The sequence below is a fragment of the Diplotaxodon limnothrissa genome, linkage group LG1 (assembly GCF_057381915.1).
Source record: "Diplotaxodon limnothrissa isolate DT_005_m linkage group LG1, D_limnothrissa_male_GT1.1, whole genome shotgun sequence".
Classification (NCBI taxonomy): domain Eukaryota; kingdom Metazoa; phylum Chordata; class Actinopteri; order Cichliformes; family Cichlidae; genus Diplotaxodon; species Diplotaxodon limnothrissa.
Genome location: NC_140596.1, coordinates 11909807 through 11930963, shown reverse-complemented (window position 1 = coordinate 11930963; position 21157 = coordinate 11909807). Strand labels below are relative to the sequence as shown.

General features: G+C 39.3%; 1 protein-coding gene across 1 annotated transcript in view; it reads left to right on the top strand.

Annotated features, from left to right (window-relative positions):
• Positions 1–1127: 1127 nt before the first annotated feature.
• insyn1 (inhibitory synaptic factor 1) overlaps positions 1128–21157 on the top strand; it is a 52298-nt gene continuing 32268 nt past the window's right edge. The window contains exon 1 of the mRNA XM_085352795.1: positions 1128–1271. Within this exon, the coding sequence (XP_085208921.1) occupies positions 1128–1271 (144 nt within the window). The remainder of the gene's footprint in view (positions 1272–21157) is intronic.

Below are 21157 nucleotides of genomic sequence, written 5' to 3'. Positions count from 1 at the left end.
TTGAGAAAGGACTTCAAAAACATTTTTACATAAGACAAGCTATCACCGAAATTCCAGAGGAAGGTGCTCATTTGCCTTCAAGTCAGCTTGTTACTGTGTCTCATTGGCACAATGAGTTTTTTGTTATGCCTCCACAAATTCGCATCGCAAGTCACACTGCACTGGCTTAGAAATCACTTCATTTTGATCCCACGCCACCTGGAATGAGCCCTGCATTTTGGGGGAGATTTGACACTGTGTGAAAAGACCCACTTTTACATTTCTCCCTGTCATGGACAAGAAATGAAGGACAACATGATTAGGTCATCAACTGCAAAGAAAATGGATGAGAAGCAGAGTTTATTTTGATGTGAGTTTCTACTGAGAGTCTTTTTTTTTCCTCAGAGGAGGTTACACCACACTTGACAGAGGAATAATCTCTTTTTTAAACAGGAGCTGTCCTTTCTGTCTTTTAAACAGTAGCCCTCACTAATGGACTATTTTTAGAAGGCAAATCTTGGCCCGCTACCAATAAAATAGAACACGATCATTTTGAGAATCGAGCCACTGCTGGGAGTTTTCTTTTTCTATTTCAAAAAGGTTATCGTGAACCCTTTTCCTGTTTTCACTTTTGTATGTTAGCCTGCCATTATGCCACTGTGTTTTACATGTAAAAAAGAGTGTTCAGGACAAATGGAAGAAAGAAAAAGTCTTTTCCCTGTATAGACAGGCATTTTAAATAGCATCTCCTTGAGAACAATTTCAAATATATACACTGACACATGAGATGAGTTGGCTCAACATGATTATGTAAGAGTTTCATACCAGCTTTAGCCCATGAATTTTCCCTCTTCTTTTTCGATGGATTTACAGCATTTGACTTTTCCCATGCTCCTTTTCTCTTCATTTTTGGAAGTGTCTTCAAGAAGGCATGGATGCCAGAGTGTGACCCTGTGCCGAGAGTGCTGGCGAGGCAAGGTGTTTTGGCTGCCGAGGTGCTTTTAAGATGTTGAGGTCTCCCTGCGTGGCCGGGGCCCCTGTTCGGATCAGTAGCACTGAGGCTCCTTGTAGCCAAAGACATGGACCCCGACTCGGCTCCCCCACGCCCTCAGCCTGTTGGCCACTGGCTCCACGTCACCCTGTAAAGGATGTCCCTCAGCAGAGCTCCGGCCCGGGACACCTCTGAGACCCCCAGCCCGAGAGAACGCATCCGCAGCCACATGAAGATGGTGATTGATCAGCTGGAAGGAATTCTCAAAGAGCTCAAGGATGTGGCCAAGGAACTCCGGGAGGTGAGCATCAAAATAAGTTTATAAATATCACGCTTTTTCATTTAGAGAGGACTATAGTAAGGAAGACAAGCAGGCAGGGAGATAATGGGTGCCAGGTGGGCGTGCTTCTCTTGTAAGCTGCATTAAATTAAGTGTAAAATTCTTTTTCTAGCATAGAGATATTGATTAAGATTTGACAGTGATGAGATCTAACTTTTCTGTGTGTTTGTAACAAAAGAATGTTGTTTATTACAACCACACCAAGGCTTTTCTGCTCTTACAATAAGCCCACAAGAACACAGTTGCTTATGGGCAATTACAAATGTCCTTCATGTGTTCACTGGCGTCTTGTGGGAGGTACAGTAGATGTGAAAAGCTGCTGAAAAGCAGCAAAGCCAGGCTGAAAGGAAATACAGACACAGGCTTAGATAAGATACATGACTTAGCGCTGCAATAGTTACATAACCATTTTGTTAAGAATCAGCTGGATTCTTACTGTATTTTTGAAACTGCCATGGTAACACTGTAATATGTGCATTTTAGTGTGTGTGCGTGTGTATACGCCACAAGGTCTGAACAAGGATCTTCAAAGAGACACTGTGAGTGTTGTTATATGCACGTACAACCACGTAGACTTAAAAAAAATCTGCGTGATGTTTGATAATCAGTAGTACATCTGTTTATGCGGGAAATCTCTGTAGGATCCTGCAGTGTCCTCAAAGATGTGAGCTCTTCTTGGAAAGCTCTTCTGCAGAAAGAGATGAAGGCAGATATAGACAGAGACAAATGAAACCTCAGTAAACAGTTTTGTCCGACCCATTCCATATCCTCCAAGCTCATGACATGATTAGCCTCCCACCTGCTTCTGGGATCGACACGTGTGTCTAAATGTGTTAAAAAGGCAAAATGGTGGATGTTGGTGCATATAATCACCCGAAGAAGGAGGGGGTGTGGGTGGCTATCATAACTGAGTTCATCACCCCACAGGAACCTTTCCCCCCCACATTCTCCCTGACTCCCAGCTCTGTCCTACTCACTACGCTCTACTTTATGTACTTGCACAGTTGGAGGTGCAAGGGCACCGCTTGCAGTGCACCTTCTCTCTGGTGAACAACAGAAGTCGGCCCATGAGCAGAAGTGATTGATGGTTATGGGACAACTGCAAGTGGAATAATGCTGGCTGGAGCTATTTATAAACAAAAACACAGGCTGTGCCTCTGCCAGCTCCAGTGCATATTACCATTCTTATCCCAGACCCCATTAGAGAAGGCTCTGCAAAGTGGCTCAAATGTCATTTTTTATTGGAAGAGCACATTCCCACATATTAAAATGGTTAAGGAATCATATTAACTGAAGGAGCAACTGTGATACTGGTATAAATATCCTACAATTAACTGACCTTTGGGGTGGGAGTCTGTATCAAAGGGAAATGGAGAAATAGAATCAGTGTTGTGCTATCAGATGCATGGAAGCCTAATGTTCCACAAAATCTCTCATTCTTGGCCACATGAAAGGAACACTATAATAGACAACAACTGTCATATAAATAAATGATGAATTGCAGTGTGAATGTAGTGAAATAAATAACTCAGTGGAGGAGCGGTAATGACTGATTATCACCCACAAGGTCTTTGGGGAGCTGAAGAAAGAGCTCTGAGGAGTTAAAGCTGACATTCTAAAGGAAAAAGCTGCCCAGATATTGGGAACCTACGAGTGTGTTACTAAACTTACTTCACGGTACCGCTTTCAAAGCTCAAGATCACATATGTACCATGTCACTGTGCCAGCTGGTCAAAAGCTGAAACCAAGAAGCGATTAAAACATCTAATTTTAACACATTATTAGTCACGTTGCCAAAAAAGAAAAAAAAAAAAAAGAAATCTACCTACATTTCATTTTCTTTTCCTCCATATTGCCTGCAGTGTTCATTTAGATCATTTAGTCAATGACGTTAAATGTCACATGAATTAAAACACTTACTTTTGGGAGGTTTTCTAATTATACTGTCTGGATTTTAGAGCATTATGTACCTACAGTTAAATAATGTATCCTCTGCGTTTTTAGTCGATTACGGTAAAGTAAAAAAGGAGAACACTTTCAATACTCTATATAAAATAAGATTTAAAAAGCACCGAGGAAAATCCAAGAAAAATTCTAAGGGGAATCTCTTCGAGAACAATATAGGTTTTCTTTTAAAAATAAGTATCACTGCAGAATTGTAGCCTTCCACCAAGAGACGTCATCACCATCTAGGTTCTCAACTCAATATAACACTAGATAATTGGCACGAATAAACATCCATTAAATTGCTGTTTAAACACTAAACCCAGTCAATGTGCTGTTATACACGAGGAAAATAAGGCACAGTTTAAAAATGACTCAGTGCTTTTCTCCACCTTCACTCAGTCTTCCCACGAGTGACTACCATTTCTCATAAAGCGAGAAAAAGACTTAACGTGGGGTCACTTTTGGGTCTTACTGGTTTTGACTTTCAGACCTCACCATCCCCATCAATAAGGATTCTTTCAACAGAGGATGTGCTCAACATCTTAAATGACAGCAAATATAGGTTCGCAATTGTTGATACAGTTTGAGCACCCATACAGCCTAAACAAACTCACCAAGTTTAATGTAAATCCGTATTATGCAAATTTACAGTATAGTAAGTGCATGCCATTCAGTTTTTTTTTATTTGTTATGAAAACAAAATATTTCTGGAAACAAATTTCACAAAGATGGAGCTATTTCAGGAAACTTTCAGGAAAGACTCAATGATTGCTAAATTAAAAAGCAATCTCAAGCAAATTTTCATATAAAGGCATGCTTCTGCAAAATCTTCACACAATATACAGAATTCTTCTCCACGCTAGTCATTTGGCTCAAACATTAACACTACAATCACCTTTAAGTCATACAAATTAAATAACATGGCAGCCAGTGAAAAAGCACCAGCTGCACACAGAACAATACATATAGTTCCTCAGATCTTGTGTTAAACATTTTAGCAAACCATGCCATATGGTTATATACTCACATAAATATAACCGATTATGATAATACTACTAAAACTACCCATAAGCACATTCCAATATAACCGTGAACTTATCCAGTATAAATTCTGAATAATCCTAGTGTACATAAAAATGTGATTATGGTACAAATCTTGAAATTGGAAGTGTGTAAAACATCAAGGTTTTCCTTTCCATGCTGCAGCAATGTCTCAGGCAGCAAATCTTCCTCACATGTTGAAGAAAAATGTAACACGGAGCACGAGTAGTTTTTCAAGATTGCTCCCTTCAAAAGCCTATTACTGTCAACTGCAGCCTGTCTTACTTGTGAATCCCATTAAGGCTCCATGACAGGTAAAATGAAAAGGACCTAAAGGAAGGACATTGGAAGGTAATATACTGATAAACTACTCCATTTGTAGTAATAATACTGGCAGGAGTGGCGAGACTAGAGGAAATAATTCATTTGGATATCATGTCAACCTTGGACTTTTTGCGAAAATGGCAGCAAACAGAATGCAAAGTAACCTCTGAAAGTTATTGAGTTCTAACTTTTGCTCAAATAAAAATTTTAAAAGAAAAAAAAAGGCAAATATAGAAATGCAAATGTTAGAGTGCACCCGTGAGGGTTATTGGAAAAATTGGGAAATTGGAGATTAAAATTAAAAGAATTTAATGAAGTGCTACAGAAATAAAAATGAGGCAGAGGAAAAGTGTATTGTATTTGTTTTAAATGCACTTATGTTGGTACATGTATTTTGACTTTTGTTGCCATGACGTCTGCCATGAGTCACTCTTGGGAATTCGATTTTTGGATAAATAAAGGACTAATAAAAAAGCACCAGTGGCATCAACTAACGTAAAAGGTTTTGGCAAATTATATTGAAGCTCAAGATATTTAAACACAGGAAGCTAATCAGGAAGAGAGCAGAGAATATAAGCTAGAAAAACAGGCAATTATCAGAAGGATAACACATCCAGAGAACTGGCCTCGATCAGTCAGCCTTTTCAGAATCAGAATCAGAAGACTTTATTTATCCCCAAGGGACAATTAACAAACAACAGAGCAGCATAGCGTTGAAGATAAGGACTATAAGAACAGGCAATAAGAGTGATGGTAGCTTTTGGTAGCTTTATGCATATGTTCATGTAATGCTTAAGAGCGACTAACTACCCTGAAGGAGGAGGACAGAGGCAGCAACAAAAGGCAAGCGTCAGGTGAAATCTGTGTACTCCAAATGTCAGCTTTTTTTCCCCCCCAGTGATGATGTATTAAGTAACAGTTCCATTAATGGGACTGGTCAATAAGCCGTTTCAGAATCTTATAATAAGGATTTCAGTGTGTCATTAAAGGCTCCAAGTGACCAAAAACAAACAAAAACAACAACAAAAAGCAGTCATCACCGTTTTTCCTTGTGATTAGCACCAGCATCTTTTACTTTTTAATTTTTGCTGGTTTTTTAACAAGAGAACTTGTGCTCAACAAGCTAAGTTCGCCTCTAAATGGCAGATGCATGCGGCACAAATGGGTGGTCTATTTAATTTCTATTCATCACCCAATACCATCTGCATGATCCCTCTGGCCTGGCTGTCAAATCAAGACATCTGTGCTAAAATGGAGTCTGTCAAAGAAAACTGCCATGTAAATTATCTGATCGGGAAGGCTACTATATTGTTTTCATGTGCGAGGCATACGTAAATGCCATGTTATTAAAGCCTGGTGTGGATAGTGAGGTAACCAAGCACCTGGCCTCAGCCTCAGAGCCATCTGCCAAGCCAACAAGCCAGTTGTGTCTCCTGATCAAGTCTGAAACCAGTTATGACACATGTCGAAGTGGGGGTGGGGGCACAGTGCCCCTCTGCTGAAGCTACCATGCTCAGCGCTGAATGAAATCTGTTCCAAACCCAGAGGCAGCCCAAGGGAGACTCAAACCAAAATCAAAGGGCCTTTTTTTCTCTTTTTTTAGAAGAAGAAGAAGCCATATCCTCTTCTCACTCTGTTCCCTCCCCTGCTGCTGCTGCTGCTGAGCAAAGCAGGGAGCAGAAAACTGCTTAGCAAGAACACTTCAACATTTAACCATAAGAGTGGCTCTTGCAATCACTAGCACTTTAACTCAGTGAGTAGAACAATATAGAGGACAGTGGTAAACACACTCTCATACCATAACATTGTTGAGCCTATTACTAGAGAATATTTGCAAAATTTAAGGGCATAGCAATGGCATTAGGAAATCCCTGTGTGGAAAATGGGCCACTGCAGAGTGATGTGATAAAATAGATGAGTTCCATTTATTTCCAAATTTTAGATCTGACCCCAATTGACACGTGTCTAATGAAATATCTTTACAACAAATTAAAAAATATAGCCGTAATGATAAATGAAATCTTGGGAAAATTCAGGATAATAACTAAAATGTTTTTCTAAGACATCCATGCCATCGTGCTGGACTTACTACAGAGCAAAAACCAAAAAAAACAGTCTATTTCTATTAATACTCATGATAGCTAATCAACTTGGCACGTGGATGGGATTCATTTTGTTTGTCCAAACAGACGCCTACAATAAGAAATTACAATGTAATAAGTCACAAAGCTGTGTTCTGATGTATCATTTTCCACAAAACAACCATTTTGACTTGGCTTACTGCATTGTGGATTTTACTACCCAGTTAACCACAGCCCAGTGATCTCCACTGAGGATGGCCCAGCCTGTTCTCCACTACAGAATCCATTTACTTTAGATTGAGGCAGGGTTGGGCCAAGTCTCTGACATGTGAACATGCCGACCAGCTGCTCCTTGCAGGTCAACGATACTCAGTTGCCAACAGTAAAAGCTTAAAAACACACAGAGAGAAAAGTGCCCTTCAACCTGACATACCTGGGCCAAAGTGTTTCATCTTATTAAAAGCCATTTGGAAGAAATGACAAGTACCCGCCTGCTGTATCTGTCAATTTGTTCTTCCTTGATTGACCTCTTTTGTGTGTGCAAATTAAATTCCTAAATTAAACTTGGTGACGTGCCTCCAGCAGAGTTCTCCTTGCTCAGGAAAACAAGAAAAAGCAGGTACCTTTTTTTCGGGCTGAATTCAGAACACCCTGCCATCTCCACATCTGTGTTGCTGCCTTGAGCTGAGCTCCCCATGAGTTTGTCCATTCCTGGAAGGAAGCAAGGGTTCAATTATTCTCAGGACTGAAGAAATTGCTCTTTTGGATTCAGTGAAAAACCAGATCATCTGCTGACTGTGTTACAACCCGGCTCGAAATGACCGTAACAAGAGCGGGGTGTCCCGCGACTTCCCACGCCCAAACAGACACAGCATCGGACTTTTAACAATAATTTATTCACAGCAGTGGCACTCAGTACACGGTAGTGGAAGTGTATGATTTCAGGGTGAGCTAAGGCCAACACAACAAACAAAACCCAACCTAGGCTTCGGTTCCCCTTTGACCTGTTCAAGGAAAAGAAAACAAAGAAGTGACACAGTCTGACCTCCCTGGTCAAAGTACACAGGAGAAAAGAAGGTTTCCCAAAATAATCGGCAGCTCACCCCTACTTGATCCGCACTTCACACACATGCCCGACTTTAACTAAGTGGCTGCGGCTGCGGCTGCGGCTGCGGCTGCTCCGTCTGGACCTGAGGCAAGTGCACGGGAAGTTTTCCACACCCCCCACACCGCAGCTCTTCAGTCGTCCTTTTATAGTTACGTCCACGGCAGGAACCAGTTACATCAGGCCATTCCTTAGGTCCACCAATCACAGCCGAGCCCCTGCACAGGTGAATTTGCATACACACATTAAGAAACAAACCAACAACACGCGCACGTAACAATTGGCTGATTTTAAATGAATTCGGATATGTCCACAGTTGTTAGCAAGTGACAAAAAGATCACTGCTTTAATAAAAGGACATTACCTTTTGTTTTTAGTTTAATTGCACGATCACAATATTTAAAAGTAAGCGGTTTTGAGAACTGCAACGGGATCAAAGAAGGAAAGGACTAGTGGTAAACAATGTGTTAAGACTTAAACGGCATCTAACCTTGAGAGCTGTGGAAAGAATAAAAACTGCACCACGCAAAGCATTCCCCAGAGACTCTTTTACCTAGCTCTGCTGTGGAGCTCCAGCATTCTTTCGGATGCAGGCCCAGCATATTGACTAGCCCACCGTGCCTATGAGACCAAATGGATTAGTTGGCCCTTTGAGCTCTGCCTTCCTCCATGAACCCTGCACTCAGCACAGACTGTAATGAGGGCTTTAGGTTAGACCTCTGCTGAGATAAACACTCCAAAAATTGTGCTTGTTGTGTTCAGTGATTTTTATCAGCTAACACACCTACTGTGGGCTAGTTACAGTGAAAATTTTTACCATGCATGTTTGTACTTTGTGATTCAGCCACAAACCCTTTTGCTTGTCCCAAGGCAAGGATAGAGCCGAACAGGATGAAAAAAGGGTGTTACAGGCAAAGCAAAGAAATACTGAGGGGAAAAAAGAGAGAGAAAGGGAGAGATGAAGGGCGGATGGAGATAACGGTTTCTCCTGCTGCACAGAATTGCGATAGACTGGGTGGAACAGCTTAGATCAATTGTTGCAATTGTGCTCGTTCGTGGGCGTGTTTAGGATTGTTTTGGCCTATCTCTGTGCTGTGAATAAAACCAGTAGACTGTAGTTAATGGTGTGAAAAATGGCATCCATCGAAGTGCACAAGCAGCCTCCAAGAATAGCTACATCATTTCATTGTGTCAAAGCATACTGTATGCAGAGGGACAGCTTTCTCTCCATTAGGCCATCAGATTGCGTTTTACTAAGGTGTGGATATGTGATTTTATAACTGTTGAGATACACATAATGTAAAATAAACCGATTACTATTATGATCAGATTTTGAAGAGGCGCTATATTTTTCTCTATTTCCATTGCCTGTAAAAACGCTCAGGGCAGCATGGACCAACCCACTCACCAGCGGTGCAGCTTAATCCAGCTACAATCTTTGGAACTGTGTTATACTGAGGGATCATCAGGAGGCTTTTTTTGTCATTCCTTTTATTTTTAGCCATAGTCTGTGATGCATCGTAAATCAACCCAGTTTCGAATGAGATTGTTCAGTTTTCACTAGCAGAAATAGCTCAAGTTAGATGGCACACTACTAAGCAACTGGACCATTTCTAAAGCCTTTCAAGGGCTCAAGTCTTTACACATCCGTCCTGACACATAACACCAAACAGGTTCTCTCAGATAACACACAACAGGTGTTTTAGTGCTGTTGATATTCAGCATTTCTGATATTTCCACCATAGGAAAATTATTGTGCATCTGGTATTTTGTTATGCATGTTAGAAAATCCTGCCAGAAACTGTGTGACAAGTTACAACAGTATGACTCACTTCTAATTCTGGCTTGGCATGTGTAATGTTGCACACTGTCTTAGTATAATTAAAAATGTGTTGTTTACAATATAGAGCCAGAATGCAGCTGTGACAATGCAATTGGGTGTTTTATTTTTAATCAGTATCAGCTATTAGTTTGTAAAGCTATCTAACTTGATTTTTTCATGTGTACAAATATCAGAGGGACAGCTCAGGTTGAGCAATTTGGAAACCAAGTTCTGGAGACAAGACTGAGGTGGTTTGGTCATGTACAGAAGAGGGAGAGACGCCAGGGAGAAGGAAAAGAGGAAGACCACAGAAAAGAGTCATGGATTTAGAGAGAGAGGTACCTGCAATGGTTGGTATGATAGAGGAGGATGCTAGGGTTACATGGCTGCTGTGGCAACAAGGTAAGTCAAGAAGAAGATCCCTACTTGACTTACTAATTAGTCCAAAAGTAGCATTTTGTACAGTGGAAAGTTTACTGAGCAAAGTTTTTAATTGTAAAGTGCTCGAGCAACAGCCCACTTAACTGTATCACTCAGAATGAATCATAATAAAAAGGATTCTAAAATTTGGCAGTAATCTGTCACAATTAAACAAATAAGGTCTTGCACAAAAAATAATTATATAAAGGAACATTTATCATATTCAGGGACAAGCCAGTGTTGTCTTTACTTCTTTCGCTCTTTTATATAGTTGATGAATTTACACTTTGTGAGTTTAAGAAGGATGAAAGTCCTCTGGTAAGGTAAAGCCAGGTTTTATTCTCCATTATCCCATAAACACCTTTATGTGATAACTTGTACAGTTTTTAGTATCACAAAACACAAATGGTCAATTATTCTGTAAGAAAGTTATTGAGTTATACATTAATTTTGAATCTGGCCATTTTATTACCATTCAAACATAAGTTTCTGACAATATGTACTCAAGTGTATTTTTTTCCACTATCTTTTTGTTTTTTATATTGCATATTTTTAATTTCATTACTATTACACAAAATAACTTTGGATATGTGATGAATATAGGTACAGAACCTGTAGAGAATTTTCTGGGGATAAATGACGGCAGAAAAATTACTGCTTCAGTACTATGATAACAGAGTGTATAAAAGAGGCATGTCTCCTATCGAAGGCTCAATTTGGCTCTTGAAAAGCATTTTGCCAAGGCAACATGAGAACACTATGGGAGTAAAAAGTCACTGAGGACACCATGTGCTTTTCCTCAACAAAACTACCAGACCCATTTCTAGCAACTGAGTATTTAGAATAGAAACAATTCCTCACTAAACTATACAATTTAAAAATGCTACGTTACTGTGCAATGCAGGCCTTATGTTCTTTTGAACATACACAAAGATCTGTTTCTTTTACTGATACAAATCACAGCAGATGTGGTGTACTATATACAGTAAAACAGATTACAAATACTATTAAAAAACTAGTTTAAATTCTTAATTCAGTGTCTGCTCAACAGGGAAATTAAATTACATCTTGAAAAATGTTCTCAGAGAAACACCCTTATCCTTTTTAATGTTTAAACACCTCAGCTACTTTATTTCCCCCAACGGCTAACTAGAAATGCAAATGTTCTTGAGGGATAAGCTTATGCCTAGTGTCATCCTGTTTGGTTCTTTCATGAAGTTCCTACCTAAAATGGTTGGTTTTAGTCGATGTTTGTCTCACTTTGGAAATGCTTTGTTTAAATTTGAAGTAGAAGAGCTTGTTAGGGGCTTTTCACAGTCTGAGAGTAGGTTTTTCTTTAGATCAGGATTTTAGTGGCCAGTTAAGTTTGTCTGGTAAGGTTGAAATTTAATTTAAGACTCGTAACATTTACTTCAAGTAGATTTTTTTTTATATTGTTTCCACTGTTTTGGAAATTCAGCATAAAACTGACACAACTGTGTGTGGTGGCAAATAGGATTAGCTGAATTTGCACTCGGTTCTGTGATTGCAAGATCACAGGCTCTGGGAATAATAGGAAATACAAAGGTAACACACCTTGCAATGTGTGCATCGGAACTCTACAAATACCATAACATTAAATTCTCTTACTGGGATTATTTTGAATCCCCTAATTAATGCCAACTAGCCCAGGATCCATTTAACATCTAAATGTCATTAATTACTTCACGTTGTAAAGAGTTGATCTGTCTGAATATTTAAGCAGGTGGCCTACAATGTCTGATGCTATGCTAATCTCCATTGTGGACCTATGCAGAACCTTCTTATCAAATAAATCTCAATTTTTTTGTTTTCATTTAGTATGCAAGTCAAGTTTTATATTTCACAATGAGAAAGAATGCAGATGTCTACTGACCTTAAGTGATGTGCAGTTTTTGGGATGATATCATTACCTTCCAGCTACACAGTGCTCCAAGTACTACAGAGCCAACCATATTAATCATCACAAAAACAGTGAATCCTGCAAAGTTGCCTCATAGACATCTTTACTAAATCTATGAATCACAAAATCTAAGCATTCATATAGAAAACAAGCCAAGCAAAACAGAATGACACACAGATCTTCATCAAGGCGTAGCACCTGTCCACTCAGGGAGCCTTTTTGCATGCTGAGAGCTGAATGAATTAACAAGTACTTAAGAGAGTCCGTGTGTATGACTCTACATTCCTACATTAATGCGTTTTTTTTTCCTCTCTACTTCTTTGTGTACTACATCTTTAATGGTTTTGGCGAGGTGGCTAGTTGTTGGCTTGCATACCGGGTAGCTGGTATTAGGTTTTGTTGCGGATGGTATCCAAAGGGAAGCCATCTATCCAACATAGATTGAGGCTTGTGCCAGTAAGTGTTGGTGGAGCAGGTGCTGAGGCTGCAGGTGAATAAGTTGGCCATGAGAATGAGTTAGACTTCCAGAATAAATTCAGCTCTTCTGTGATAGAAGAAACACTTTGTTCTCTGAAAAGCAAGATGTAATGGCAGGTCATTACATCTCGGCTGTCTCATAATGTTGGTAATGTTAACACATACTACAGTCATTCTAAAGAACAGCACCTTCAAATCTCTTTAAATTCAATGCCTTCAAAAGCAGCTCTGTGTTTTTGGAGCCGTCCTCTGACTCTGTTTCTCTCATTGCTTTGCACTGGCAGCTCACACTGACAGAAGCACGGCATGGATGGCTGCCACCACTGTCATTGTCAATAGCATGACAACACACTATCTAATGCAGGGCAGGCAAAAATGAAACACGCACAGCAGAGAGGACAGGCTAATTATTCAGACACACAGCTAAGAGCAGAAGGGGACATAACTTGTCAACAAACTGTTTGGGTGATTAATTTTTTTTGTCATCTGCGCAGTCACCTGTGTAGTTGGCGGTTTATGGTGATAAGATGACGAAGAATACGGACTTTTATGCAATGCAGCAAGGTGTAAGAGGGTAAAAATATATTGAGTCTTAAGTCTGCTGTTATTTTTAAGGATATTGTCTGGCGAGGGGACTGCAGGTTTGTGTGGGCTGTGAGGACCATAAGTTACAAGGTTCTGATTAGAGAGATAAACACTGGAAAAATACTCATTATGATTATGCAAAAATAGATTAAAAATAACAATTATGTGTCTGCTCTATTTTCATAATTGTGCTATGCCAATGATATATTTTCATACATTTTTCATGTGAAAAAACCCCATATATATTAATTCCTAGAAAGAGGTTAAAGTAACAGGAAGATTAAAAGAAATATAATTTTTCTGTGCTTTATATCCAGAACCCAATTTTAATAAAATCGTGCAAATACTGAACCTCAGCCTTTTTACATGGCATCAAGCAAACTCACATTTGTAATTATCCACAGACCCAATGTCTGCATTATGTCAAATGTTTGACTATAAATAAAAACGTATACACTAAAGGACAACAAAACCCCTTTTTGAGAAAGGTGGGCACAGTAATCATTTGTTGTAAGCATTTTTATTCTTTTATGTCATGGACTCTTTTTTGATACAATAATGCTCATTAATGCATTTTTATAGAAAATATCTTCTGTCTCTTGCCCTGAGCAGGATTCAAATGATCCGGCGCTTCATTTCAGTGTGAAATAAGTGACAGCTGTGTTGTAGTGTCACATAAAGAAACTGTTTATGGCCACTTGTGTCTCCAGTGATCACTTTTTTTTATTCAAATCTCTGGGAAGCCCTTTCTGTTGTAAAATGACTCTATTATATACAAAAACTTTCAGCCTCATTAGCTAGATTTGTAATTATCAATTGCATGACCATCCAGCTATCTAAATTATTACTTAAACCATTAATGCATTTTAACATCTCTGAAATAAGGATTTGGAGAATATTAGGCATATAATCACTCAATGAGGTATCTTAATTTAAATAAGTTACAAAGAAAGGAATAAATGCTAACGTTAATGAGAAGATGCTGATTAGTAGTACATAGAATACATATAATGTCCCCAAACTAAATGTTACTAAATGTTTTAAATGACAAAATGAATTCAATAAGATCTTGTGCTCTCGGGTAGTCAGGTAATTTAAAAATATTTTCCCAGATATTATATATTAAACTGAAAAAAATGTTGCTGAGTGCATGGGCTGATGTAACCCATGCACTTATGCATGCTCCAATAGAAAAACAGTGAACCCTTAATAACAACAGCTGCATTTTAAGGTCTTCTGGATGACTAAGTGTACTGATTTTAAGATAAAAAAAAAAAAAAAACAGAAAAGCCACTTTAAGATTTTATTGATGTGATGTTCATCTTGATACCTGTCATTAAAGCTTGACTGGCTGACTGACTGATTAGCAGGATTGTACTGACCTCGTGTAATTAGTACTTTCATTTATTCTTTCAGCTTACACTGAAAATACATCACACAATATAATCAAACCCTCCACCCTGCTACGGTAGTCCATGGTTAACTGTGGTCATTTCATTAGAGAATTCATTATGCATGACAAATTCATATTCATAAACACCAACTCAGGTGTAAAGCCATACATAACACATACAATACATTCACTTTGACACAGTAAAATCTATATTTGCATGCTGTGTGTGGTAAGGAATGTAAAAAAAAGAAGAGCCTGACAAGTAGACCCTCTCTGCTACCCTCAGTTCAACTATGAGTCACAGTTTTGAGGCTTCTAGTCAGACATACAAATACAGATGGAAATCAGATGGTTGGTAGAGATACTAAGAATGACCTTTTGGCTGGAAGAAGATATGGACGGGTTTTGTTAAGTGTTAAGTTACTAAACCACACTTGCTGCTATGGTGACATATGATGACAATGAAGAAATGTTATATCCTATATTTAATCCATTCTGCGGTCTTTCTTGAAAATAAAAATGGTAGATTTATAGTTTAGTCATTAAAACAGTATGATTATCAATGTGTGGACCAGTGTAAAAAAATCCTTACAATCCATGTGATCAAGGACTAAACCTGACGCTCTATTCGCGTCCATCGCGTTCGGTGTGAACACACCGTAAGGGTCAATCATGACTGGAATGACTGTCATACATTTTTTTGTACTACCACATAAATCGTAAAGCTCATTCTGCTGCTTGAGGTTTATTACCAATTCTGTGTGCATCTGTGAATTCCCAAAAGGCAAACTACGTGACTAATTGTCCTAATGTTTAGAGGCCGTCCTTGTTTGGCTTTAGAGCCATTGATATGGATTGTAAGGAGGTGGTGAGGAATGATCAAGCAGAGTTGAGCTGCACTGATGACCTCAGGAGCGGCTGCTAAGGTCATAGCTGAAATTATAACTTCTAGAATCAGCTGTTCATTTTTGCAAAGAGGGCAGCTTGATGGAGTGGTTTGCCCAAAGTCAGGACTTTCAGAGTCAGGTGAGGGTGAAGACACAGGTCACCCGTTGGTGGTTTTGATTGGGGAGGCATCTGTCAGCACAAAACAAAGAAGACGAGGATACAGAACAGCACAGCATCCGACGTCCAAAACAGACTGTATAGGGGTCTGTCTGTGGAGAGAAAATATTTACAGACTAAAAATCAAGAGATGAAGTAGAGAAGGCGGCAGTGTGAAATCGAAGAGGAGAGAGGTGGAGCCACAGACAGACGGGGGAAAAAGAAAAGAGAGACAGACACAGTGAAGGCTTATCTCTTGGCCTGCAGACAACAGTTCTTTTTCGGAGCCGCAGCTCTGAAAAAGGGTGGGGGGTGTCTCTTTGGGGTGCATGAGCCAGAGGGTCAGCAGTTCATCCCATAATTCTATGATTGCAAGTCAGTTGCAGATGCTCAAAAAATAATAAGAATAAAAATAAACAGCTATCCATTTAACACGTCATTCCAGCTTCTGACAACTAGAGGTTGTTAATCAAAGCATATTTGCCAGGGTTCACAAAGGAGAAAGAAAAAAATCTCTTTACCCATCTGTGCGCTTGCTTGTTTGTAGACGTTACTTATATTTTAACTGATACTGGAATTCACAAGTCCTTTGCCCCCAAGAAGCATCGGATCCATCTGTCTTGCGTCACTAATGCTTTGCACAGTCATTTGTAACAACCATAAATAGCAGTGGTCTACATTTAGTCAATGACATCTGCTATGACCTAAATGGAGGAAATATTAAATGGGCTGCCAGTGGCTAAATTTATGATAGCGCACACACACTTTAAAGGGATCTGTGTTTTCTGTACGTTTAAATTACGAAGGACAATGCAAACACTAAAAAAAGCGTTTAAAGTCACAATGACTTTTACTGGAGATTATTTTTTCCTTTTAATATGTGATATTTATAAAATATTAGTGCACATAGTACATACAGCACTTAACATACAAATTTGTTCTGATGTATGTGCTCTCTCATTCTGTTTAAGATAAAGCCCCAACTTTGCTGAGCTGTCACTATGATGCTCTAAAATGTATTAAAGAAAGATAACTTGGTGCTAATTCTTAACTCTTTAATAACTTGTTACAAAGTGTTTTTTACTTTATTGTCAGTGAAGTTCAGGGAAAGGCATCTAACCATCAGGCCTCATATGTAAATAAAAGAGTAAGAGACATGTTAAAGATTGTAATTTTAAAACCTTTTCTTAATGCTCTGCTTTGAAACAAGCTGGAGACAGGATGACCTTTGAACATAACATAGCTGTGAATGTAAATCTCACACAAAGCTCTTTAACTCCACTAATTGATGCCTGGAGCAAAAAGATTTGTTTTTTTTTAATTGCTACTTTGACGTAACCACATGAAGGCTTTGTGGCACTCCTGTACAAGTACACCTCTGAGAAATGTGCACTCTGTCAACATCCCTATCCTCCTTTGACCAGATGCAGCCCATCCAGACACCTGGAGGGGGGCGACACCATTACCTCTCCTCAGCCTAATTGCAGGGACATAGCATTGGCAGTTGGGCAAGGATTCTGAAGCCAACTTCTGCAGGAGAAGTAGCAGGGGCTTGATGGGCTGAAATTCATTCTGACAGTCACTGCCTGATTGACAGATTGCTAAAGGTTGACTGCGGCCTCTATGCGCCACAGGTAGATGGGCCTTTGCCCCGCCACCATGGGGCTCCAGGGAGATTGGCTTTGGGATTGGGAAGCAGGGAACAGCTCAGGAAACATTTAGTGTTGGATTTGAATCTGGCTATAACTGTTGGTGGTCAGGCAATTAGATATACACAGTGCAAATACAGCCTCATGCTGTTCTCAGCCCACTCCTGCCTGCCTGCCTAAGCCTATACATATGTATGAGTTTGTGCTCACAAAGTGGAAAGGAGTACCAAACCAGCCATAAACTATGGCTTTTCTCATTTCTGAGGCTGTCTTAATAGATAAGATAATCATGGTGGATGGATGATAGATAATGTAGAGGTGGTTACTATTACTGACACGGATTAACAGTTTTTAATACATGTTTTTTGGCTTAATACTATTCATCGTACATTTCTTTCATACATATCATCTGACCTGTCATGCTGTTTGCTGCAAAAATTGCAATCTGAGTAATTACTTAAAATTGATTGCATCAGATTTTATGCACTTGGACACAAAAAAAGGGATAAAGATCAATAAATGCTACTTTCACTTCACAAATATAAATCTTTTTCTTTTTTAAAAAATCAGTGAGCCTAGTAGAGGCGGAGGATACACTATTGATCTCTAACTCTCGGACACGAGTGGATATCCTTGAGGAATAAACTTTGTTTCACAGCTAAACTAAGCTACATAGCCTATCAAAACACATCATCTGTATGTGGGGCTTCAAAATGCGTTCTACCACATCCCTGAACAAAATTACAATTAAATAAATAATATATGCAGGCATTGTGAACAGTTTATTTAAATAAGATATACAAAGGTTGAAAATTATTAGATTTTTTTTTTTACTAACCTCTGATCCAAAAAGATCAATGTACTGGATTTTATTTTGCACTCTCAATATGCATGTAACTCACTTTGATAGACAAAGGGAAAAGCAGCAGATAATTTCAGTTTGATAATCTTAAAAAAGAAAAAGAGGAAAGACAAAAACAAACAAATGGAGGCTGCCTCGGGTATCATCTCATTGAGGGGCATCGAACCACTAAAAGCGAAAACAAGCTTCAAGGAAAGGACGGAAAAAGGAGTGCTGGCACTGCTAACAACATTGTCACACAGCCCACCCACCCACTTCTTACCCTCCTTTCACACCAGATTGTCAAAATAACTGTCAGAAGTGTTTCATTGCTCAGAACTGCTGGAGAAAATGTTGGCCTTTGCGAGTGGTGGTGTGTGCTCACAATATTGAGGGCAATAAAGAAAGAAATTATCTGACATAGCAGTTCAATTTAGCAACATCATTACTTTGATGAAAGGTGCACCACACCGCATCTAAGCAACTTCTTATAGTGACACTTCGTTTTAAAGCAGAAGAGAATTTTTCTCATGACAAACCTGCTATAAACTTTTGCGGCAGCCAGTGGCTGTATTTTCCATCTATTTTATACTTTATTGGATTTCCTGCCTTCATCTGCTATTGCTGTATTTAGTGTTGATGATTTCCATTGTGAGAGGAAAAATAGGCCATCGAATTCTCTTAATTCACCACATACACTCTGGCCCCTGTCATTTAATTGATAGATGGAAGCTCTTTCTTTTTTCACTTTCTCCCACTCCCCACATAGCTCTCCATTTATCGCCACTTTCATTACTCGGAGCAGAACGGTAAGTTTCTGAGATCAGTGCTGGATATCTGGAGGCTAATGAGTTGGGTGGACTGCAGTGATTGCATGAGGATATGCCTTTGCTATCTGGCAGTAGTGACATGTTCAGGGTGACAATAGAAAGATGAGTGACTAAAAGCTATGGCTGCTCTGACATTACATAGAATACTCTGATTTCTTTTTTCTCGCATTTATTCCATTTGTCCTATTTGCGTACTGTTAGGACTTTATCAATAGATACTCCTCACTGACATTCTTATTGGTACTAGTCTAGACATCTCACACTAAGCTTAAACTATTTGGGGTGGGGTTTTTCATGTCAGCCTGCTCTTGATTCAATAAGCCTAACAAGCCATTGCGTTTGTGTAAAACAGAGTAGCATTTTGGTAACTATTTAAGCGCTATTGGGCAGGTGTTGTGAAAAAATGATTTTTACTGGCCTTTTACTCTCAAAGATTTTTGTAAAAGGAGTAGTTGTTAAGACGTGAAGAATATTATTGTTGACTTTTTCTGAATTGTCCCCATGATTCATCATCTCTTCGATGCCTGTGATGTGTCAGAGAGAGGAAAATGATACCTGCAGAAAATGTCATCAATTAGAACCTTTCCGCTGGAAAACAAATGTCTTCTTGAATATGTAACATTCTAACCCTAACAGATACCCTTTACTGTTGTCTAGGTGTTTATCAGCAATTTAGTGCAGACAAGTCTGGTACTGGAACCAATTTAAAATTGGTTATATACAATACCTATCACTAAGTGCTGACTTATTAATGGTTGCAGTTGTAAACACAAGTTTACCAATCACAATCGTCTGCATACTGGAGGTCTTGAGATACATTTTCAAGTTACTTACTAATCAGTGTATCTCAATAATGACATGCAGCTTGAGAGAGTACGTATTTATTAATGAGCCATCTCTGAGCAAAATCCCAGCAATACAACAGTAGGATATGCTGGTGTAAGTGTGGGCCTGAAGCACCCTGCCAACAGCACTGAGGCATGTCATTAGAAGCACCCAATCCAGTCTAGATACAGGACTGTTGCTCAAGTACTGGAATTATGACCACAGGCAAAAAACACAAACACTGGTCCTCCAGCAGGTGTGGGAACAATGCAGGTCTGGTCAGCTCTGTTCTCTTAAAGATGGTGAGGCCAGTTCCTTAAATTTTTCTGGTTAAATTTAGACCATTGTCCTCTGCTGCAGACAGAATACTAATAAGGCCAGTGCAAAGCCAAAGAGAGCTGCAAGAGACTCCGCTCCTGTATTCCTCCCTCTTTTTTACTGCATTAAAGCTTTCAGGCTTTCAGAACATCGTACAACTAAAGTAACCCGAACCATAAGTTTAACTGTAGCCCTGAGATATATTGACTCCTTCTCACACAATTATGAGCAGCTTTTGAAACACCTTAGGCATTTTAGCGACACATTAAAGTCACTTAATGGGATGCCGATTTTCACCACTGGACTATCCAAATAAAGTGTAGCCCATTAAATGAATATTTCATATGCATTTTGATGGGATCTATCAGACACTCTGCAAACATTACCTATTATTCATTGCTCCACTAGCATACTCTGATTTCCTTTCATTTTGCATTAGATGCAGTGAACACTTCTGAAGCCCAGCCATTTGTTTGACTATGTAAATAATTGAGCAGATACAGTATAGTCACATACATCATTGAAGAGTTGCAGATGGAAAAAAATCAGCATTTTGTTTTTCCCGATCAATCATATTTCTGGATTCAGAATTTTTTGTAATCTAACATTTACAGACACTGCTGATGTAGACAAACTTTTGACATAATAAAACTGTTGTGTTGTGATTAATGGTAACCCTTTGTGCATATTAAAAGACTTGTCAATCAAACATAGCATGTTTTAATCTTTGATTTTTAATAACATAAAAGTAACACATGGATAATTCATTCTACTCTAAGTGCTTGGATGGGAACCCTCGCTAGTTATTCGTGCAGCCTGAAGCCCACAGGACTGTTCATTTCTGACCAAGGCCTCAGTTCAACACCAATAACAAGACTACTCCTGTCATGGTCCTGGGCCATGTTGGCCCAGTGTTCTTAGTTTCCTTGTATGTTTGTATTTTATTCCATGCTTCCCCTGCCCATTATGTCTAAGTTCTCCCCGTGCTCTCTCTTCCCCCTGTGTGCCCTCTATGTATTTATGAGCCCTCGTCCCCTTTCGTGTTTATTCCATGTCTCCCCTGCCTGTTACGTTGGTGTTCTACTCGTGCTCTCTCTCCTCCTGTACTTCCTGTTTCACCTCTCCCGTCAGTGTTCAGTTCACCCCGCCCTGTCTCGTTATGATTATCAGTGTCACCTGTGTTCCCCGTGTGTTCCCACTTCCCTCGTTAACCCTCTGTGTATT